Consider the following 25,376-nt stretch of genomic DNA (forward strand, 5'->3'; position numbering starts at 1 on the left):
GTGTCTGTGTGTGTGTGTGTGTGTGTGTGTGTGTGTGTGTGTGTGGTGTGTGAGTGTGTGTGCGCGCGCGCGCCCCCGCGGGCGCGGTGAGGGCCCCAAGAGCCAGGCAGACCCCGGGAAGGAGGAGTTATGTAGATTACGGATGAACATTCTGGAGGGGAGCGAGAAGGGGGAAGGAGGAGCAGAGGCGAGAGAGCGCGGCGCGGCGGAGGCCCTTCCCGCAGAGGCTGGGGGCGGCGGCGGCGGCGGCGGCGGAGGAGGAGGAGGAGGCAGTGGAGGAGGAGGACGCACGGGCTGGAGGCGGCGGCGGCAGCGGCGGCGGCTGCTGCTGCGGCTGCGACTCGGCGCTTTGAGCCGGAACCGCCGGTGAACTTGGGCGCCACGTTCCCGGTGACGGACCCCGGAGGATGGTGAACGGGAGCTGCCGCTGACCCTTCCTCCGCCGCTGCTTCTCGGGGGCTGCCGAGCGCGGGGCCCCCGTCTCCTCCCCTTGCCCGGCTGTGGGTGAACCTGCAGGCACCCTACCCACCCGGAGGACTTTTTTTTGAAAGGAAACGAGGGAGGGAGGGAGAGGGAGAGAGGGAGAAAAAGAAGGGGAGCTTGTCCATCCATTGAAGCACAGTTCACTATGATCTTACTCACATTCAGCACTGGAAGACGGTTGGATTTCGTGCATCATTCGGGGGTGTTTTTCTTGCAAACCTTGCTTTGGATTTTATGTGCTACAGTCTGCGGAACGGAGCAGTATTTCAATGTGGAGGTAAGAGTACCAGGGCTTTCTTCTTCCTCCCTTGCCTGAAACATTTTGTTCACTCCTCGGGTCCTTGCAGCTCAGAGGAGCCTGGGTCTCAACACATTGTTTCGCTTCCAGACGCCAAGACCCTTGTTGAGTTTCCCTGTGTCTTAGGTGATGGATGCGCGTGAGACCGAGAATCCGTTATCCCCGGCAGCACAAAGCACGATGCTGTGCGCTCAGACACAATTGTAGCCGGTCCATGCTTTTCGCCCAGGAGAAGTCCTACATATAGCAAACGTGTAGCTAAACAAGGCAGCTTGACTTTATGATGGATAAACAGCTCGGGAAAGGCAGAATTAATTGGTTGGCATCATGTACTGCCTTGGTATTGTTCCTGAAATCTTTCTCCCCATGTTTGGTGCCTAACAAAGGAGGTTAAAATCAAAGAATCTAGAAGAGAGCGTGGGAATACTTGATATGTTTAATAACATTACTTTGTGACAAAACACTTGAGCAGACGGAGTCTTTTTCTCATTTAGACATAACTTAATACACTGTAAATAGATCTGACTACACAGAGGACATAAAATCCACCTTTTTAAGTGTCTTCTCTCCCCCTCCCCCGCCAATTTAAAATAAACGTGGCACAATGTAATAGTTCTGAGGTGTGTTTTTAATTTGATTTCACACTTTCATGACAAAACTGAGAGGTTTCAGACTGTCATTTGCTTTACTTTGATAGCTTTGAGAACAGACAGCACAAAGCAAGAGGGAACTTAAGGATAAGGACTTGTCAGACCTCTGCCAAAGTACTCTTCCTGTCATCAACTCAGCACTAAAGCCAGTAATGTGCAATAAATCAATGAAGGAGTGTGTACACCTGGGCTGTAACACAAGTTTATAAGGTACATGGTGGAATACAAAGACAGTACGAGAGTTTTAGTAAAATATACTCGTTTTGATTAGGTCTGATGTTTTCTGACATCTCAAAAGCGTTATGATTAGTTCTCCAAGGAGTAATGTGATTTTTCTCTTATATTGTTAATATTACAAAGCTTACTGTCATTTTGTTGGGAGTGTGTGTTTACACAATAGCAGGACCTGTTGCACAGTATTTGAACATGCTTCGTGTAACCAATTTATATACAATGTGTGCATAATAAATGCCATGTGTGAAGGCATATTCTGAATATAACTCTGTTTATATAAGATGTTTTTAGGACTCCATGTAATAAGTGATGGTTGGTACAGAAACAAAGTATTTGAAAAAGTAAGAACCATTATCATCAAAAGAGTTAAAGTTTACAGATGGTAAGTATGAATAAATTACACAAAAACCCCAATGTGAAAACCAAAATGGTTTAACCCTTTGACATATACCACTTTGTTTTTCTGAATAAAAAGAGAGGGTCTAAAAGTCTAGACTTTTCCTGGTTTCAAATTTGAACTTTTGGAATTCCATGCCACAGATGGACTTTTGTACCTAACATTTAAATCAAGAGATACTTTAGTGTTGAAATGAAGAAATAATTAGTTTATAGACTGGAGGAATGAAAGTGGCAAGCTGTATTTATAATGTTGTAAACAGAAGGGCCCCTTGCTTTAGACTGCTGGTAGTGTAGATGGTGCTGAGGTGGGGTGGGTGGGGGAGGTGGTCAAATAAGTGCTAGGTTATATCTTGCTCTCTATGGGAAGGGAGGGGGAGCCTGGATTGATGGCCATCTGCTTTGGGAGAGTCTTAGATTTGCTTTGAGAGATTGGGATAACATCAGTGTTTGATAATTATTTGGTTTCTTTTGTGAGACTAAACATAAGTTAGACTTTTATTTCTTTATATTGGAATCCCTCAGTTCAATCAGCTATTATTATGCAAGAAAAAGTTATGATTTTACTAAAAAAACGATTTAATTTTGAATTCCATTGATTTCTCTTTCTTCATTGAGATATGTGTGAAACAACGGTTCATGGAGAAAAGAGTTATTTTTCCCATTTTTAGAGTACTTAAGTTATTTTATCCATATTTATTGCACAGATTTAAGTATGTTGGATAAAGTCATGTGCCATCTGAGACCTTAGAAAGCTTACTTGATACAAAGGGAGTTTCTACTTATTTAGAGTAGATTATATGCTATAGTTTGGATTATTCCCAAATAGGGTTTTTTTTTAAAGCTCTTGAGCACTTCTTTGCTTGGATTTATAAGCTTCTTTATGTGTAATGATAACCTCTCTTTTTTAAAATTATAAGAGTAGCCGCTGGTAAAATCAAAATATTGTAAAGAACGTAGAATGACAGGATGTTTTCTGACATGAATTTCTGCCTGATTCACTTTTATTAGATGTTTCTTTTTGCTAGGAAACTCTAATGGGAAGAATAGTCCATCACTTCCTCTCCAGAAGAGGCACTTATATCGTGTTCCTCATTCTGGTTGCAAAACATACACACTGGGAATGTTTCATTTGATTGATTCTCAAGGACAATCTTAAAATAAACAGCAATGGTATCAATCATGCATGAAGCTCATATAATCATAAAATTTTTTTTCTAGTAAGCACACCAAGTTATTATAATTGGAACAAAGCTTCAGAGAGATGCTTTTTATGCTGACAACTAAGATTACAAGGCTTTATTCATCATTAAATTTAATAATTTTTGGTACCCTCATACTTTTTCATCTCTATGATTTAAGGTTTAAAGTCCTGTATTTTTCTGAGGAAAGGTATTCATGTTAACTCTTTCCTGTCTGATTTTTAAGAGTATAAATATTCAGAATTGCCAATTATCAACATGAGAGATATTTTTTAATATGCTGATGAAATCCTGTTATAGAGAAAGAGTGCATTTCATTTTGTTTGTTTTGTCTTGTATTTTAAGAAGCAAAATGGCACATCTTTTATAGCTAAGAAAGGGATCAGACACTCACTACCAGGAGTAATACTATGAAAGAGATCATTTTTCTACTTATATTTCATGTGGAACACTTTTAATGTTTTCGGTATACAGTTACTTGGACAAAGACTTTTGCATATCATTGGATCCTTTTTCTGGGAGTGGGTCTGTGTGTAATAATTAGCATGATGCAAAGGAATTCACTAATGTTAACTAAAGTAAAAAACTGTTGTCATTGGGCAGCAGCGTGAATCAGAGGTGTTCATTGGTCAGAAGAAGCTAAATTATTAACAAAGAATTATGATTTAATCTCTACTGTCCTAAAGATCATTTTGTCACTAAAACACTTATCTCATTAGTGGGGATTTTCATAATCCTGTGGATTTTTTGGAGGGGGTGCAGCAAGCACTTTTGTTATGAAATTTGAAGTAGAATATAGTTTGTGATAGTAATGACTCTCATTATCAACTTTGGTAGTTTGTCAAATGTTACATATGTGAACAACATATTCTTTATTGATTTTTAAACAATAGCACACAGTTCCAGTGAAGAAAAATTTTTAATCCAATTTAATGATAAAATGAAAACGTAAATCTCTAAGAGATACATATATCAAAGCATAAGAAGATGATTACTCTTGTGACAGAAAAAAAATCTTGATAAAGCAAAATTTTATTTTATTGTTCATAATTTAAGAAAGAAGAGAGAGTGTAGATTTCAGTGGGATATTTGATAAAAAATATTATGAATTGTGAGTATAACTATTTTCTAAATTTTTCTTGCAATATATTTATTTAACTGATCTAGAATTTACTTACCTTTGTCAGGTTTGTCTGAAAATACCTAAAAGTTCAGAGTTTGCTTTGGGTAGCTTTGTATTGCATATAAACTTGGCAATAATTGGTCATGAGACATTACAGAGATAAAAAATTATATTTTTTTAGATGTAGATTTTAAAATGTCATCTGTTGGGACACTTTTTTTCTTATCTCTTGTTCTCTGCTTGCTTAAATAATCAAGGTGCTTTATTTAATTTGCTCATGGAAGGATGGTAACACCATGGTTCCTTGAGTAGGGAAATCCCTTGACTATATCCTGTAATTCTCCACTGTAGCAGTTTATCAGTTTATAACTGTCCAGCAACTCGGGCTGTGTGACTGATTCATAAAGACTTTTATCTATTGCAAGATTGCAGGCTTAGCAAGACATCTCAAATATTCTGGATATTGAGAATGCTCATAAAGGATAAAAACTTTGACCAAGGAGACCAGAAGGCTCAATGGTCCTAAGGTTCCCCACCTTTTCCTACATGTCCCACTTTGACTGTTGCTTTCTCTGTTCAGAGTTGGCTGGGCAGGTTTTCCTCAGCTCTAGGGTTATTCATGAGAATTTTTTAGGTGAGCATATACCAGTAAGATGTGTTTTGTCCTACTATCCTCTTGAGAAATCCATAGAGAGCAACAGTCCAAGCTCACCCCTCTCTATAGAGCTGGCCTTTCACATCTAATCTCTTCTCCCTTATCAATTAAGGATAAAGTTGGGTTCAATAACAACTTTCCTATTTCTGGAGTCAAGTTAAAAGTGACAGATCTAAAATTTCTACTTTTTTTTTTTATTCATGCTAACCAAGGTTGTTAACATAAGAAAATTTTAATGCACTTGTTCAGTGATATAATTCTTTTATCTGAAGTTGGATTAATAAATTATTTTATGTAAATTTACTTGACTTATTGACCTACTCCAGTTACTCAAAATGTACCTGTTCAGAATATTTGGTAGATGACTAATTGGAATTAGTTCAGGACAACAAAAACAAAGAATAAAACTCATTTGAATCAATGAGTTACATTTATTCAGTGTTGGAAGAGAAAGATTTATTTCTTTACTCTTTCAGGAATGTTTTGACCTTTCAACATGTATATTTGAAATTGAGAAAGTTATTTTTCATGTTACTTTCCATCACAATTTATTTTAAATATCCGTGAATGTAATTACATCCATTGATTCATTTTTTTATTATGGAGCAATATAGTAATTAAGAGCACATATTCTGAAAGTAGGCTGTCTGATTCTAATTCCATCCATTTTGCTTGCATGTTGTGTAATAATGGACAAGTTATTAATCTCTGTGAGCCTTAGTTTATATTATCTGTAGAATGAGGATACTGATAGTGCCTGCCTCATAGGGTTGTTTGATGATTAAATGAATATGTATATATTACATGTATATATGTATGTGTATATATATACTATATATATATGTATAATAGCTTGAAACGTGTTGGCGTGGTTAAAAACTCAATACTTTGTAGATTTCATTGTTATTAATAGAAAATAAAAGTTGATGCAGAGGTAATTGACATGATGGCATCTAATAACAAAAGTCTGTCAGGTTAGGGCATGCTAGCTGGTCTAGGAAGATTTTATTTAAATACTTTTTTCATTTTTAACAAATGTACTGAAAATCAACTAAATGTAACATTAGTACATTTTCTTCCCGTGGGTTTTTCTTAGACAGTTTAGTTGAAGAATGTGATTTTCACATTTTGTCTTGTCATCTGTTACTATCATAGAATGTCAAGTTCAGCTCACACCTTCTTTCACAAGATTGAGTTCACTGAAATCTGTTCATCTTTTCTAATACCATAGAAAATAAATAGGCCTTTATATTTCAGTAGGCTTGTTTATTTTTATTGGCTTAAGCCCCAAGTGCTTCATTTCCATAGTATTCGTAGGATTCAGTATATGATTTAGGCCAGCTCTTTTCCATAGTATTGGTAGGATTCAGTATATAATTTAGGCCAGCTCTATGTTATACCTAAAATTCGGAACATAAAAGTCTTTTTTTTTTTTAATTTATAGGGGAGACATCAGAATGGGCAGAAAAAGATTAAAGTGCTTTGTACAATGACAAAGACATTTAGAAAAAGCCAAAACTTTGTCCATATAGCATTCAAAATGGGAAGATAGGTGGTAGTATAGTGTGATGGAGCACTGGGATGAAAGTCGAACGAAGAATGTGGGCTTGAACTCTGGTTCTCTCACTAACATAACTTTTGAACTTGGACAAATAATTTCTTCAATGCTTGTATCTGCAAAAATGAGACTTGAACTAAACTGTCACTAAGGCCTTTTCTAAATTTGAAATTTTTTAGTAGTTAGCCTCCAAGGTTTACTTTATATAGCAAAAGGGGGGGTGTACTTATTTATTCTGTAAATTTGGGGGCAACTAAATCACAAAGTAGATACTTCAGATTTTTTATTCTGAAATTAATATCATTAGGCAGTACAGAATATATAACTTTAATATGTGTTATCATCTATAGTGACAAAGGACGTAGGGGCTTCCATTTTGGAAATAATTCTAGCCCTCTGCTGAGTAGTAAAAACACTGACAGCAAATGATAGGCAATTTTCCAATCAATTTTTGGCAAACGTAGTGAAATTTAAAAATTTAATTTTAAAAACATGGCTTAGTGTTATTTAACGTTATTTTGAAAAATGTACATCATCTACAGCTGATACTTCAATCAAAAATAGGCAAATTGGAATAAGTTCAAAACTGAGTTTTAGCTGAGAATTTTTGGGGAGAGGGTCTCAAAATTTGAATCTATCTATCTGTATATGTGTACAAACATACACATATTTTGTAGTGAAATGATGTGCTTATACCGTGTGTTCCATTTGCCCATTTTGGGAAATAATTTTGGCACATGGCTCTTTGAGGGTTTTTTGTTCTTCACCACATATTTCATTTTGAATGTGAAAAATCAGATTGCATTTGTTTGATAAAATATACAGCTTATGTGAACAACAAAAAATTCCAGGCTAAAAAGATAAAATACTAAGAAATAATGTATGTAACACTCAGATTTTCTTTTGCCTTCTTTTCCTTTATCTTGGGAAAGTTATTTATAGATTTTGAGGTTATTCATGAAACCATATTTGATTGTTGCTTCCTGTAATTTAGCACTCTGAATGGCTATTATTTGCTTGGTATTTCACCACGACTGTTTGGCATTGTGTATCCTTAGGTTTGGATCAGTGGAATAGCTTGATGAGCCACAGAACAGAAGCTTAGCCAAGAGCGTAAGAGTAGTCCCACTGTAGCCCCTAACCTTTGATTAAATGTGACCTCTGGGTGTAGTATATAAAAAGAGGCTAGAGGGAGCTATTGAGCTGTTTAAAGACTCCAGTGGCTTGGAAGAGCTTGGTTTAAAATCAAGGACAGATACTAGGTGCAATCAAATGTCTTAAAATGAATCATAGCCAATCACAGGGAGTTTGGAGAAATAAATGAACATATACTTCACAATTTAAAATTTAAGCTGGGTTTACTGAGAGCCTCTTGGTACCAGGGATTACATATTTGATGAACTAAGAAGGAAATTAGCACTTTTCCAGTGGAAAAAGTCCTGGGTATGACAGTATGACAAAGAATGTAATAATGTTGGACTGCTTTGCATTTCTCTTGTTTTTAGGTGTGGAATAGATCAGAGACTATATCTTATAGTAACTGTAGGTGCTTTTGGTGTTGCCATTTTAACTAATTGGGATGAGTTTATTAAATAGTTAACGGTTTTATAGATTGGAAGAGGGATAAATTTAATTTAATAATGGCTTTTAGATAATCTGTAGCAAAAATTCAATTTTTTTTTTTTTTTTTGAGATGGAGTCTCTCTGTAACCCAGGCTAGAGTGCTGTGGTGATAGCCTAGCTCACAGCAACCTCTAACTCCTGGGCTCAAGCAATTCTCCTCTCGAGTAGCTGGGATTACAGACGCTCGCCACCATGCCCAGCTAATTTTTCTATTTTTAGTAGAGATGGGGTCTCACTCTTGCTCAGGCTGGTCTCAAACTCCTGACCTCAAGCGAACCTCATGACTTGGCCTCCCTGAGTGCTAGGATTACAGGCGTAAGCTGCTGCGTTCGGACAAAAAAATCCAATTTTAAAAGCTTGAGAGACTAAAGTTATTTTGTTTTCTAATGTTTGCCATAGGATCTATTGAATAAATGCTTTTCAGTGAAAGCAGATTTTAAAATACAGTTTTTACCTATTCTTTTTAAATATATGTAAGAAATGATCCACAAAAATGGAAAACCATTTGGTTTCTCTAAACAGGAACCACAGAAATGTTTTCAGTTTACCATGTTATATGACGTCTGATAGAGGGAGGAGGATAAAAAGGCATTAGGGCGTGCCAACATTTAATTCAGATACTATAACCTACTCAAAGGCATCATTCAGATTTTTTTTTTAAGTTTTTAAATCTAGGCAGTTAACTGAGATATGGATAATTGAAGTAAACCATGGCCCCACAGACAGATGTTCTCAGGAGAGAGAGTTCTTAGAGTGATGTATTCAGATGACCAAGTAAACTACCCACTGAAATGGAATTTTACAGTATTTGTTTTTATCACACTTAAGTTGAGGGGGAGTAAACTGCCCTTTTTTAGGGGAAGCTGGATACTTTTACTGATTTCACGTCATGTCCCCAATTGCATGCACCTGATGTGATGTTAATGGAATGCAGGCATGTGGCTGATGCGATCGATCAGACCCCAGTGATGTCAGTGGAGACATTTTTCCAAGGGAAGGTGTTTCACATTTGAATTCCTGTCGTGTCTAAATAGTTTCTCTTTGTTTATAATGATTACACATTTTCATTTGTTTTAGTTTTCTAATGCTGGTGCATTCATTCTTTCTTTACTCTGAACAATTGCCAGGTCATTCCTTCTTGTTGTCCTACTTGTTTCTTCTAGTTGGAATCTTAGGGACTTCATATTTTAGCTATATTGCGGGAATCCTGGCTTCAAATTTGGGAGGAATTTTATGGGAACACCTCTCCCCTTTTTCATCATAAATAAAGTAGAATAGATTCAAATAACTTACAAAAACAACTGCACACTCAATGGTTTGTATGAAATTGAGAACAAACCTACAAAAAAAATTGAGAGCACTGACAGTTATGGATAAAATTCTTTTTGGAGGTTTGGATGTTTCTTATATTGCAACAACTCTGCTCTTCTAATTCACCCTTTTGCTCATGTATGATGGGTTGAGTGAAGTCATTTGCTTCATGGGTGACTCAAGCAAATTACTTAAGTGGTCTTTGCCTTGTTTTGGCCCTTTATATAATGGATGTGTGATCCTTATTGCCTGTCTGTAGCACAGGTTTTGTAATAATAGCATTGAGACAATGCTGAGCAGTCTCCTTTGTAAGTAGGAATAGGGTGGTGTCCCAGGTCCTGTGTTCCCTCTGATGACCGGGGATATGTTGATAGTAACAACTACTTTCTGATGTTGCATTCAAATTAGATTTAAAAAAATCCAAACAACCAGTAAAATGGAAATACCTGGAATTTATTTGAACATCTTATTTTAATGATAATAAAAACAATGTTAGTTAACATTGGTTGAACACTTGCTATGTGCCTAATAGTGTTCCAAATGTTTCATATATAGTAACACATTTAATTCTCATTATAATCTTATTAGCACTATTTCTCTTTAACAAATGAGGAGTCTGAGGCATGGAGAGGTTAATGAGCTTGCCAATGCTACATTGCTATAAAGTGCTGAAGTGGAGTAGCCTAGAATCAAAGCAGGCAGGCTAGCTGAGGAACCCAGGCTCCTAACCAAATAAATACAAGTGAGGATTTTATCATGGGATTGCAGCAATTCAATAATATGTTCATGTTCTACTTCTAATTCTCATTTCTTGCCATTTCCACCACATCTGCCGATCCTTCCTTCACTAAAGTCTTGAACCCCTCAAAGTCATGTATGAGGATTGGAATCAACTTCTTCCACATTTTTGTTAATGTGTATATTTTGAATCACGAATGTTCTTAATGGTGTCTAGAATGAAGAATCCTTTCCGGAAGATTTTCAATTTACTTTGCCCGGATGCATCAGAGGAATCACCATCTATGGCATTATAGCCTTTTGAAATGTATTTCTTAAATAGTAAGACTTGAAAGTCACAATTACACCTTCATCCATGGGCTGCAGAATGTAAGTTGTGTTAGCAGGCTTGAAAAAAATATTCATCTCCTTGTTCATCTCGATCAGAGATCTTGGTGCATTGTCAAGGAACAGAAATATTTTGGAAGAAATCTTTTTTTTTCTGAGTAGTAGGTTTCAATAATGGGCTTAACGTATTCATTAAACCATGCTGTAAACAGATGTGCTGTCATACAGGCTTTGTGGATGCTTTACATTTCTAGAGCATAGGCAGAGTAGACCTAGCGTAATTCTTAAGCCCTAGGATTTTCGAAATGGTAAATGAGGATCGGCTTCAACTTAAAGTCACCAAGTGCATTAGCCCCTCACAAGAAAGTCATCCTGTCCTTTGAGGCTTTGAAGCCTGGTCTTGATTTATTCTCTCTAGCTATGAAAGTCCTAGATGGCATCATCTTCCAATAGTCTCAATTAAAAGTATGTTTAATGTAGCCACCTTCAGCAATTAGCTAGATCTTCCAGATAATTTGCTACAGCTTCTACATCAGCACTTGCTGCTTCACCTTGTATTTTTATGTTATGGAGATGGCTTCTTTTATAAAACCTCATGAACCAACCTCTGCTAGCTTCAAACTTCTTCTGCAGCTTTCTTACCTCTCTCAGTCTTCATAAAATTAAGAGAGTTAGGGCCGTGCTCTGGATTAGGCTTGGTTTAAGGGAATGTGTGGCTTATTTGATCTTCTATCTAGACCACTCAAACTTTCTCCATATCAGCAGTGAAGCTGTTCCACTTTCTTATTATTCATATATTCACTGGAGTAGCACTTTTAAGTTGCTTAAAGAACTTTTCCTTTGCATTTACATTTTGGCTAACTGATACAAGAGGCCTTGCTTTCTGCCTATCTAGTCTTTTTCTTCACTAAGATTAATCATTTCTAGCTTTTGATTTAAAGTGAGAGACGTGTACCTCTTCCTTTCACTTGCATACTTGGAAACCATTATGAAGTGGCTTAATTTCATTATCTTTGCATCTCAGGGAATAGAGAGGCCCAAGGAGGAGAGAGACAGGGGGAGGGCCAGTGAGTGAAGCAGTCAGAACAAACTCTGCATTTATCAATTTAGTTTGCCCTTATATATGGGCATGGTTCACGGCACCTCAAAACAATTTCAGTAATAACATCAAACATCACTGATCACAAAGAGTGAGGTTTGGGAATAGTTATTTTTCAATTCAAGGTAAGTTTTTTGAATCACTGTTCTACTACATATCTCATAATATGTTCTTCATAAACTATTCCCCAAGATGTTTCTCAAACAAAAGCACACTGTAGTCAAATAAATTCAATAAATGTGAAAAAAAATCACTGATTGCAGATCAATGTAACAGATATAATAATAAAGAAAAAGTGAAATATTGTGAGAATTACTAAAATGTGACACAGAGACACAAAATGAGCACATCCTGTTAGGAAAATGGTGCTATTGAACTTGCTTGACATAGGGTTGCCACAAACCTTCAATTTGTAAAAAAAAAAAAATAGAAAAGCATTATCTGTGAATCTCAATAAAGTGAGGCACAATAAAAGGAGATATTCCTGTACTGTATATCACAACATCTGTGTGCAAGAGCTTTGGAAGCAATACTTAAAAATCTTAGCTATGTCATATACAAGCTCTGTGTTCTTGGGTGAGCCACATGATTGACTACGTGCCCCAATTTCTTGATAAGTAAAATAGAGATGAGAGTATCCAACTTGAGGATTGTTGTAAGATAAAAGAGTTGAGAGATATTGGACAAAGATGAAGTAAGAGGCTCTTGACTTACTCTCCGATACTCTGAAATAACCAAAAGAAAAAACAGACAAAATACATGAAACAAGTCACTGGACGTCAGGTAATGAAGGAGTCATCCCTGAGTGATGGGAAACAAATGAGGTGAGCCCTGTGATTATCTCAGCTTACTGCCTTGAGAGGGTTTCCCAGCCGTACTACCAGGAAGGTGGAACCCAGGTTGAGTCAGGTGGACTCCCTGAGTTAAGGAATGGAACTGGCATATGGGGAGACCAAAGTGCCTAGTGTTCACAGGACAGAAAGGTGGAGAGGAGAGATCTGCAAAGAGTGAAAACACCAGAGATCTGCAGAGGGTTCCCCTTGAGTATGCAGTCGAGAGCTGATCTATGCCACCCTGGGAAGTAACTAATGGGAGCCAGGGGAAGAATCACCAAAAGGATCAGATGGAATCATGCCCAGTGCTCATGAGGGGCTGATGATAGTGCCGACTCCCTAAACCTCAGACTTCACAGGGCATTGGGTAGAGGACTCAGAAGTACATTGCCTCAGCTGTGGGAAATAATTAGCTCCGGACCAGACACTGCTCTGGTTCTGATTAACGTTATCTTAACAGGAAGACCTGAAAGGATCACACTGTTTCTACGTGACTTATCTGCTTTCCACAGCAAAGCTTGGTAGTATTTACTAGAATACAAAAATACCAAGCACCCCACAAGTTAAAAATTTGTAATGTCTGGCATCCAATAAGAAATTACCAAGAATGTAAAGAAGCAGAAAAACACTACCCATAAGGAGAAGAAAATTCAATAAAATTAACTGGATTCAAAAATAACTCAGATGTTAGAATTAGCAGAGAAGGACATTAAAGCAGTTATTATAGTGGTATTCTTTATGTCCAAAAGTTGGCACTTGGAAGACACTAAAAAAAAAAAGATTCAAATTGAACTTATAGAGATCAAAACTACAATATATGAGATGAAAAACTTGAAATTAACAGATTAGATAGTACTGAAGAAAAAAATAGTAAACTTTAGGTTACAGCAATAGGAGCAACACACAGAAAAGAAAATGAAAAAATAAGCAGACTCAGGCAGTGCAAAGGCAATTTATGTAACCAGAGCATTTGTACGCCCCACCCCCAATACTCTGAAATAAAAAAAAATAATAAAAAAATAAAAAATAAAATAAAAATGAGCAGAATATCAGTGAGATATGGGACAACTGCAAGTGGCCTAACGTACGTGTAATTTGAGTCTCTTAAGGGAGGAAGACATAGAAAGAACAATGCTTTTCCTAATTTAATGGAAAATATGTAAACTTACGGATCCAAGAAGCTTGATGAATCTCATACGCAAAAAACATGAAGAAAACTAGATGAAGGCACACCATAATCAAATTGCTCCAATGAGTGATAAAGAGAAAAATCTTAAAAGCAGGCAGAGAAAAACACACCTTATATGTAGAGGAACAAAGAAAGGATGACATATTTCTTGTCAGATACAACACAAGGAGAAGACAGTAGAGCAACATCTTAAAATGTGGAAAGGAAAAAAAACCCTCTTGACTTAAAAAATGTCTTTCAAATATGAAGGCAAAATAAACAATTTTTCAGACACATAAAAAGCTGAAAGATTTCTCACTATGGGAGACAGCCTAAATGTCCATCAACATCAATGTGTGCACAGAAAGCAAACTCTAATACATCCATACGATGGAATACTACTTAGTAATGAAAAAGAATGAACTATTGACATGTGGTAAAGCATAAATGAATCCCAAAATAATTGTGCTGATGAACAAAGCCAAACAAAAGGAGCATATGCTGTGTGATTCCATTTACATAAAATTGTAGAAAATGGACACTAATCTATAGCAACAGAAAGCAGATCAGCAATTGCCTGTGGGCTAGGAGAGGAGAGTAGGAGGGCAGGGAGGAAATAATTACAAGGAGGCCAGAGAAGACTTTTGATGATGATGGATGTGTTAATTTCTCTGATTGTGGTGATGGTTTCATGTGTATGTCAAAACTTACCACATTGTACATTTTAAATATGTGCTGCTTATTGTATAGCAATCGTACCTCAATATAGCTGTTAAAAATAGCACATTGAATATGTAATCCAGTTCTTAGTACATGGTAACCAACCTAATAATGATAACTGCTGGTAATTACACGTATGTTGTAGCCTAAATTGAGATGGAAAGAATAGGTTGCAATCTTTATAACACTGTTCTGTAGAAGTGAAATGCCTAACTATAAAATATTGGATTGATCAGGATTTGGCTTTGGCTTTGGGCCATGTCTGTCTGACTCCGTAAGCTTTCTTTGGGCAGTGGATTCCTATGGCTTAAAATACCTAGATGAAGGCAACTGCCAGTTTTTATGTCCAGTTTGTATCTCTCTTCTCAGCTCTAGCCGGTATTCTCATGCGTCCACCTGTCCTTACAGACAAGTCCAACTTGCTGTGCACAATGACAAACATTCTGATCTGCCCTTTCCCTCAGACAGTGCAGCCCATCATTGTGCTGGTATCACCTACCACATTGGGTGTTCATGCCCAGAGTGGGGTGCCAGCCCCCCAGCTTCCTGACCCTCACTCGCTGCTTCTAATCAGTTGCCTCATTCCCTGTAACATAGATCTTCAATATTTTCATTTCTCATGTCTGCTGTAGGACAAGCCTATTTCATGCCTCTAGTGTATCTGGTCTTGACATACTGTATTACCCTGTGGCTTGCGTGGCCTCTCATTATCAGATGCAGCCCTGTTTCCAGCCTCATACCTCAGAGCTCATCTCCTGCTTTTCAGGATCTAGCACAGTAGGCCTCACACTAAGTACCCCTGTACACTCTTAATAATGAATGAAAACCCCCAAAAGCTTCTATTATGTGGTTTGTATCTATCTATAGTTATAATATTAGATAAATCTGAGAAAATTTTAAAATATTTATTTAAAAATTAATTTAAAATGATGTTATCATAAATAACATTTTTGTGAAAAATAAATTTTATAAAACAAAATAATAGTAAGAAAAGTGGCATTGCCTTACATTTTCCCAAATACCTTAAATATTAATATCTGCCTTAACAAAAGATAGCTAGATTCTTGCATCTGCTTCGTTGTTCACATTTGCAGTTACAAATCATGTAAGCTCGACTGTCAGTCACAAGTGAGTGTGAAAAGGCAGATAATATCTTACTAAGATAGTTTTAACTCCTGAAAGAGTTTTAGGACATTCAGAAGTTCCTGGACCAAACTTTGAGAACCTTTGTCCTAGTAGCTACGCTGTTTTTTTTCCTCCTGGATATGCCAAGATCCTTCCACCTTAGAGTCTCTATCAAAATACTTAATTCCTTCATTTCTTCCCCATCTATACACTTCTTAGTGTTTGGCATAAACATTATCAGACCTTCTTTAAATCTCCATCTTAACCTTCACCAGGTAATGTCCCCATTATGCATTTATAATAAACTTCTTACTCTTTAAAGTATCTTTGGTAATTATACTCACAGAGTGTTTTATCTTACTTCAAAGTTAAATACTGACATCTGTACGTAGGATATAGGCTTACTCTTAAAATTACCATTGAAAATGTATTCAGTGGCTTATTCATTGCTAAGACTTGGCCCATGGACACTAAGAAGCCAAATATCAATGTCTTTCATTTCTTTGTGCCTTTGAGTTTTGGTCTTCCTGTCTCTGGAAATATGTAGGCCAAATTCATATTTGCTAATAGAGAAATTTAAGGGGGCTAAAATAAGTAATTTTTCTCTCTTCTTGCCTGGAGCATATGGTTAAATTGGTATCTTATAGTAAATTAAATGCCTGTGCAAATAATCTGTTGTAGAAGATATTCATGTGATAGATTCATATCTGTCTCTCACAGTAGATTATAACTTTATGTTGAGCCAGAATATATCTGTCTTGGTCTTCACCATATTCCATGAACTGGACACTGCCATGCAAAAAGTGGAGAGCTCAATACATATACACTGACGGTATGAGTGGATTACATAATCCCTCTTCATGGGCGTTTCTAGTGAAATTGATATTTTCTGATCTATTTCAATAGTTGTCTTTTCCTTTAACTTATTTAGCCCACACTGGGTGACAAGATGGTGCTTTTACCTTACATTTACTTCAGTTTATTAAAAATGTTTAAACTTCAAATAATCAGTGTCTAATGGTCAGCTAGTGAGCTATGTGGACTTCTGGATTTTTCTCTAGTAATCTCCAACATGTTACTTCAGTGTTTGTGGTATAAATAGCATTTTCTATCTTCATTCACCAATAACATTTATATAAAAAATATTGTAAAATTGGTCAGTTTTTTCAGAGGTGTGTACCAGGACACCTAGGAAAAATATCAAAGGAAAATAACTTTGTTCTATTAATAGTTCATTGACTTCAGTTGTAGTTATTACTGTTATTGAACAGTAACTCCCCAAGACAGTTTTTAGAAAAGAGCAAACAGAAATTTACTTGTATTTCACTGGGAGGCTTAATTCATTTCAATCTGTCTTTGAGCTACATGGATAAGAAAAAAAAGTTGATATGCTGTCAACTGCTGCATCCATTAGCATGTAAAACCTGAAGACTGAATAATCATATAATAATTTGTACTTATTTGAAATAACTTACATTAAAATTAGATCATGTTTAGTGTTCTAACAAGCACAATATTAAAGACCCATGAAGAATTTACTCAGGAAAATTCAAAATTTGATGGATTTCCTTTTGGTGAACTCCTCCATATTGGCAATAGGTGGGACAAAAATAGGAAAAATACAAGATTTTCTTCAGTCTTTCATTGATATGTGTACTGTTTATCTGGGTTACGTCTAATTTAGGAAATGTAGTCTTTGAATATTAAATGGCCATTAATCACTTTTGCATTTAACAGGAAAAATGAGGCTTCTCTTTTTGGTGTCATATTAGGAGTGAGAAAACATACCAAGATTATTTCTTGAGGACAGCCATCTGCCCAAGGGTTGCAGGTTCCAGTTATTTTTTTTTAAAAAAACTGATTTTCTTTTATTATTGTTGTTGTTTTTAAATTTCAAAATAATAAGGGGGTACAGATGTTTTTGTTACATGGATACCTTGTGTAAGGCTTAAGTTGTGGCATTTAGTGTACCCATTACCAGAACAGTGTTCGTTGTGATAAGTTTTTACCCTTCACCCTCTGTCACCCTCCCCTCTCCTTGGTTTCCAATGTCCTTTAGATCTCTTTGTGTCTGTGTCATTTAGCTCCCAATTATTAGAGAGTATATGTGGTGTTTGGTTTTCCATTCCTGAGATACTTCACTTAGGGTAATGGTCTCCAGTTCCACCCAAGTTGCTGCAAAGGACACTATTTCATTCCTTTTATAGCTGATTAGAACTCCATGGTGTGTATATCTATCTATATATATCTATAGCTATAGATACAGCTGTCTATATATATATCACATTTTCTTTATCCACTCTTGAATTGATGGGCACTTAGGTTGATACCACATCTTTGCAATTGTGAATTGTTGAGAACCCACTACTATAAAGTACAGTGGTTTAAGACAAACGCTATTTGATCTCATGGATCCTTGGGTGATGCCAAGCACCTTTGCTTTACATAGCTTGGCTTGGGCAGGTCCACTGCATATATTTGACATGCTTCTGTAACCAGCGGCAAACTGAAACATGTTTCCTTTGTGATGGCAAAGCACTGGAGAGCAAGCAGCCCCATGTAATGCCTCTTAAGTCTGAGCCTCCTAACTAGCACATGGTCTTTTTGGTGTTTTTGACCATATTCATGTGTCTAAAGCAGGTTGGCTACATGGCAGGGGCCAAAGTCAAGGAGTTGGATGTATACATCACCTCTGATAAAGCCATGGCAAGGGTATGGGTACTGAAAGAAGTGAAGAATTGGGACCAATAATTCAGTCTATGTTATCTTCAATGATTTAAATGCTGCATTTATTATACACAAATTTTCACACATATTTAGCCTGGTTCTGAATACAATTTTGTCCATTGATTTATTTAAATCTTTCATATGAATAGCGTTTTGCAGCTTTCTGCAAATATGAAGTTATCGTCTTCTTTTTTTATTGCTGCTCAGAATGGGAACTTTTATTTGTAGACTTTTATATATTGATTTTCAAATAGCCACCTTGCTTGATCATCATATTGTTTCATATAATATTTCTGTAGATTGTTTTGAGTAGTCAGGTGTATGGTCATACCACTTATAGCTGAATCTTGCTTCCTTTATTTTTTTCTCTAATTCATGCTTTCAGGTAATTGAATTGTCTAGTTGTTCCAGAGCCATATTAATAATTATTGTGTTACTAGGCATAATTGTCTTTATTCTGACATTTCTTTGAATGAAGATTCATTTGTTTTCAACTATAAATCATTAACCTTAAAAATAATTAAAATCCTACTCACTTTATCCAAGATCATTAATTCTAGAATCTTTGTATATTGCCTTAAAATTAAGATTGATAGTGAGGGCATAGCATGACCAGCAGGACAAGAATTGAAATTTGGTATTATATTATCTATTTCTTTATTCAACATTGTCTATTTCTTCTTGGTTTTTGGTTTTTAATATGGTTTTATTATGTTAAAAGTAAAGTTTTGGATCCTTGCCTTACTTGTCAGGGTATTTTCATGATTATCCAAATGGAGGGAAGACAAAAATTGTTTTTTTGAATGAAACAATAAATGGATAGATTAATCAGTTTTTTGATGGAATTTGGCATTTTATTCAAGACTTTCACTCAAGATTCTTGGTCCTATTAAAAGCCAATTTGAACTATCTTATGCAATATACGAGGTTTATTGGAATATACTAGTGTGGTTCACAGATTATTGGGAAGGGTGGGCTGTGCAAGCCTGAGGCAGTTGCAGATATCTTAAACTAGAGATCTTGGAAGAACTTTCCCTTTTACCCTCATCTCTGCTTCTCTTTGTTGATTGGCTTTGTTCCCTCTTGCTGCCGACTGTCTTTCTCCATGTGATGTGGGTCCCCTATCAGCTGGCGACATTTTTTTCTTTATCGTCTTTTTTGGAGAAAATAACTTCTCTCTACCCGTGTGCATATATTTCCAGCTCTACTAGGAAAAGTGCTAAAGAAGGTTTATAATTAGCTCAGTTTGGATGACTTGCCTCTTCCTATAGCTGGGGGTAGTTTGGGAGGACCACAAATGGCATGTCCTACTCCGGTCAGATCTTTGGAGTGGCGGAGTAGCAGTTTTCTCAGAAAACTGAGAAGGCATGTTGGACAGGACTTCAACAATAGATATCCAAAACAGGTGAAATGATTTATTATTTTCTTTTTCTTTCTGCTCTTACCTTTTATCTGTTTCCCCTTCCCCTTCTGCATTTCCAACTATCTCTCCCACTCACACATATGTATGATTACTTTCCTATTTTTCTCTTCCCCTTTCTGTTCTTTGTGATTTTCTCTTCCTGTCTCTGGACAAATTAGGACTAAGGTGTGTTTTGTGCATCAGGGTTGTTACCTCTTTGTAGACAGTTAAGAGTGCAAGAGAGAAGTGTCAGTGGAGAAGGAGTACAGCAGAGACATGATTTTGTGCACAGATTACTTTATGTAACAAAAGACAGACATTAGAATAAAGGAGGCAGAGTTCTGAGCTAGTGTGACTGAGAAAAACAAAAAGCCAAGAGGCTTCAGTTGACTTAAGCAATGATTTATTAAGCAATAATACTCTACATTTTTCCTCAAGAGGTGAGAAGTAACTTTTTTTTTTCCTCCAGCAACTTTTTGACTGATTTTATTTGATGATGTGGCGGCAAAGTGCTGAGAATGTAGCTCTTTGACCTCCTAATTATTTTTCCGTGTTAGGACTTAAACTATAATGTAGATTGATTATTTTTTAAATGAGAAATCTGGGGACCTGATTGTGGACATGACTTTACTACAGGCTTCATAGAACGTTCATGGCAGAAACCAGAATAGAAAACAGAACTTCTGACTCCAGTGTCCTTGTCAGTGTTTCTCACCTTAGCAGATGAGCTAGGGTAAAAAAATAAACGGACATTCTGTTATCGTGTCAATGGTCACATTTCAGAAATTACCATTGTGTTATGTGACTGATAAATGTTACTTTATTATTTGGATTATTGCCCACTGTTGACAAAAATACCTTGTGAAACAATAAAAAGTTTTAGCCATTAGAATATTGAAGTATGAATTCATTAGTGTATTTCCTAAAGACCAGTTGTAATGGGGCAAAAGGATGGAGAGTGAATATTAGAACATTACCAAATGTCTCCTAAGTTCAGACTTTGACAAATTCATTTTACCTCAAATAACGTTATTGAAGATCTATTTTCTTCCTCAGTAGCAAAGATGTTTATGTTGTAGCTGTGATTCAGTCATCTCAGTTCTAGGCACTATTAAATAAGAGCATCTTTGTTTAAATTTATCTGTAATGTTACAATTAAACACATTTCTAACTATATACACATAATGTCATATCTATGCATATATCTGTATTTTCATAAAGGAAAAATATAGAATACAGCATATGTATGCATGCATATATTGAAATAAAGCTTTCGGAAATATATCAGCTTTTTGTACGTCTTGGAATTTTCATCAAATTTTTAAACTTTGTAGCAAATAAGTCAGAGAGATATTAAAAGGAGATTTGTGTTTTCCTGTTTCTAAGAAAGAACAAAGAAGAGGATCGGACACATAAACTCCAGGGGTTCTTCTTTTTAGGTCTTGCATGTAAGACTATTGCAGTTATAAAATGCTGAGAGGCAGAGGTGGAGGAGATGAGAAGGAAGGATATTGAGGGAACAAGAGAAGGCTGAGAAAGGACTTTGTTTTCCCATGCATGTTATCCCTAGAAGAACTAGCATTGCTATAAAGAACATTTTTTCTTCTGTTCTAGAAATATTGGTTGGAGCTCCATGAGAGATAATCGTAGTCTTTCATAGAGCTAGTTTTAAAATAAAGGATGGTATTGTTTTTGTGCAAGATAGAGTAAATAATTTATTAAATTTTAATGCATTAATTTAAGACAAAAATAAAGATTTAAGTGGTACTTCCTCTCACATTAATCTTTCAGCTTCCTATCTCTCCCTGCCTCTAAACACATGCATAGAAAATAGTAAACTTTGTTATTCCTCTTCTTGTTTTTTTACATCTACTGTTGCTTTGAGGACTAATGGCATTTCATTAGCTGGTGGAAGAGTTACTCCAATTTCAGGCTTTTTTAAAAAAATAAGCCCTTCATGCCCAGCCTTTGCTGAATCTTAGAGGATTCTAAGGCTCATGTACTTTCCTATTTGCTGTCTGTTTCTCTCTCCCTCTCTCTCTCTCTCTGTTGCTCTCTCTTTGACAGTCAGAGCTTGGGAGAGTGAATATAGTAGCACCCCTTCCTCCTTATCCTCAGAGGATACATTCCAAGACCCCTAGTGGATGCTTGAAACTGGCAATAGTACCAAATCCTATATATGCTATGTTTTTTCCTATACATCCTTCCTATGGGTAAGGGGGGATTACTGTACACTATTTAGGTCTAATAAGTATTGGCTAATGTTTTAACATAGCAATATTGAATGTTACAATTTAGGAGACAGAAGAGTAGAGTAAAATAGGATTCCCACCACAGTTTCCCCTGATAGAATACATTTTTAATTTTTTGTATACAAGTATAGTGATTGATAATGTAAAGATATTGGCCATCTTTTCCAGAGATACTTCTTGCATGTGGTCTCCATTTATGTCACTGTTTTATTGTGAATGTTACTTGGCATTTCCCCACATGGAAGATGTTTATATTTACTTTTATGGGAGAGAAATATAAACATAAGCATTCTAGTTTGTGTCTAGTATCTAGGGCACACAAAAATTAGATGATTAGATGTTCAGGCCTTTGCCGTGTATATAGTCTGGAAAGACATGGGATGTATGAAATTAGTATAGAAAATAAGGCAACATGCATCCAAGTTCTGACGTTTATAATACAAGCTTGCATTTATGGACTCTTTTATAGACTCATTTCTAGGAGGTTAGAGAAGAATAACTTTGTAGATAAGAAAAGTTCTTATCTTATTATCTGAGATACAGTTGACTAAATATTTTTTTCCAAGTCTTATCATTGCAGAATACCTTACAGTCTAAGAATGTCATTATAAATCACCTCAAAGAGACTCATTTGATGAAGTAATGACAATTCAAGGTTCTTTGGTGGCAATAGGCTTCGGTAAACATCTGGATAGCTTCAAAATCGGCAAGTGGAATTATCCACTTTTATGTTTTGTATTATAGAAATGTCTGTAGTGGTGCTTTCATCGGAAGTGTTCTTTGAGGGTGAGGAAGAAATGGGTGAAGGAAAATGGGGTTTCAACTCCCATGGCTCTTTCCTTTTTGGCTTACTGCATCCAGATGGAATCGAGATCGAAGATCAAGAGATATTATGTGAGCCTTAATTAAAGAATTTGAAGTTTGAGTACTGTCATTTTTTTGCCTTTTTATTTAAAGATCATATTGATACCAATGGGTAAACAAAAGCATGAAGCAAGGGTTTATACAGTCACTTTCAGAACAGAAGAGGTCAACTATGGTAAAATGAACTTATATGTTTGCAATATATTTTCCTCAGATTGGGAACAGATGCATGTATAGTTGCTAACTATAGATAAACAGGACAGAGTTTTTCACCGAATAGCCTCAACTTTATTCCTCTGTCCATTGTAATTTTGCTCCATCAAAGGTTATCTCTGCCCTATTTTCTCTCTTGTGTGATCAAAAAGAAAAATTTTGGATATGTGCTACACAAGTTAAAAACTATAAGTATAATGTTATAAATGAACTAAGACAATTTTATTTATAGTTTTCCCTGATTTAAAAAAGACTCAGCTCAATTTAAAATCATGTATTGAAATTTAACTTGGTTCCTCAAACTGTGTGCTCTTACCATGTAACATGTATTTGAAGTAAGATTTCACTTAAGAAGCAATACTGATAATACACATTATATCATTGATCACAGAATAAGTAGCACTGAATTAAAAAGATTTATTAGTATTGAGATTTTTTGTTCATCATCTCCTGCTATCACTTTTTTTCTATGCCATAGAGCTGTGGGTCTCAAACTTAAATATGCAGATGAATTACTTGAAAGAAGTTGTCTAATGATTCTTTGGCTCCTTCTCCAGAAGGTCTATTTCAGGAGATCAGAGTAGAATTCCAGAATCTACATTTTTAAAAATGTCTCCCCTCCCCCAGTGTGATTTTAATGCTGCCGAACCATTGATCTTGCTCTGGGAAGCACAGTTATAGAATTTCCTCAAGGATTGTTATCTGAGCAATTCCACGTGTTTTCCATTTCTTCCTCTAAATTGAATTCAGGTTTATTGGCCTGTAATTCTCTGGTTCATCTCTTGTTCCACACGTAAATTTGGCAATTACAAGCTGTATATTTTCTACCTCCCAGTCTGCACTTTGATGCTTTTAGATGGATGTGCCTTCTTATACTCTTCCTAACATGGGGTGTTTGGGGAAGAGGGGGGAAAATGTTTTATGGCTATTATGACTTTTAAGTGAATGTACTCAAAATGTTCTTGCAGCATTTTCTCTTCTGTTTTCCTAATGGTGATCTTTCATTGGCTTTTTCACCTTCTCTCTACTTTCTAATTGTTTCGAATAGGCACAGGTATAATTTTAGCTACCTTTTTACCTTATTTACCCATCATTTTATTTTTTTTCCTACTCTTTTTGACAGGCCTTGATTTTTGCTTTGTTTGTGACTGAGGTTACTGAATCCATTTGTATGTGGTAGAATTGTAATGTCAGTTGTATTGAATTTCTTTTCTCTCATTGTCATCTTCATAGACTTGGCTCATTTGCCTTGAAAAATAGCTATTTATTGAGCACTTTGCAAATGTGCCAGACACTGTGCTAAATGTTACATATATTACCTTATTCCACTTTTAACTCTCTGAGGTGTATACAGTCATATTATCATACCTATTTCACAGATGAGGAAACTGAGGTCACAGAGAGGTTCAGAAACTTGGCTGACTAAAGTCTTCCAACTAATGAATGTGAAAGGTGGGACTCTATTCCAGACAGTCTAACTCCAGAGCACACTTGTGCAACCACTACACAGTACTTACAGATACGCTGGGGTAGAGTCTAGCTGAGAAGCAGCCTCTATCCTGACTATATCAAGGCCATATCTGGCAGAGTAAGCCAAGTCCTTAGGGAGGACGTGCTGCCATTTTTTTTCCCTATGGGGCAAGTCCTTAAACCTCTGGTGACTCATCCTGAGCTTTGGGGTGGGCCATTTGCAGGGAGGTCACCTCTATGGTAATCATTATGACTTATACAGGTTTCTTTTCTTTTGTACCCACAAGGGACTGTTCTCAGGTCTCAGAGATCTCCTTGCTTATTACATAGAAGCTGTCTGAGTTAAGGAAAAACGTTTCTTCAGGGCTTCTGTTTCAGATATTGGCGCATCTTCCTTTAGAGCACTCTGTTCTTTCTTCCACTAATAGCAGCCATTGGTGGAGGGAGAACCCATGCCCACTATATTGCCTTTAACAAAATTCTTGTCTGATTACTCTTTGGGGTCACTTTTTCAGGCCTGAGTATTCATGTAGGGTGTCAGGCACATGTGTTTAGCTTTGTGGGAGCTAATCCTTTGGACAAAGTTGCAGCTTAGCCAATCTGATAAAAAATGTAACTATGAAATAGTAAAATATTGAAATTCCAAGTTTAAAGAACTTAATATAATGTTTTCTTATAATAAATATGCTGGAAATTTATTTTGCTTTAAAATTATAATTGTGCTGTCTTTAATCACAAATATTAAATTATTTTAACTTTGCTCTATTTTTAAAGAAAAATTATACCAAGTATATTTTAGGAGTAAATGGTGATGACTACAGTTAATAATAATGTATTATGTATTTCAAAATTGCTAAAATAGATTTTTAATGTCCTCATCACAAAAAAATTATAAGTTGGTGAGG

At 36.1% G+C, this 25,376-nt stretch overlaps 1 protein-coding gene across 1 annotated transcript in view; it reads left to right on the forward strand.

Annotated features, from left to right (window-relative positions):
* The first annotated feature begins 314 nt into the window (after positions 1 to 314).
* The window catches only part of MMP16 (matrix metallopeptidase 16), a 277,953-nt gene continuing 252,891 nt past the window's right edge, over positions 315 to 25,376 (forward strand). The window contains exon 1 of the mRNA XM_045560992.1: positions 315 to 760. Coding sequence (XP_045416948.1) covers positions 629 to 760 — 132 coding nt within the window. The 5' untranslated portion in view covers positions 315 to 628. The remainder of the gene's footprint in view (positions 761 to 25,376) is intronic.

The sequence above is a fragment of the Lemur catta genome, chromosome 9 (assembly GCF_020740605.2).
Source record: "Lemur catta isolate mLemCat1 chromosome 9, mLemCat1.pri, whole genome shotgun sequence".
In the NCBI taxonomy this organism is placed as follows: domain Eukaryota; kingdom Metazoa; phylum Chordata; class Mammalia; order Primates; family Lemuridae; genus Lemur; species Lemur catta.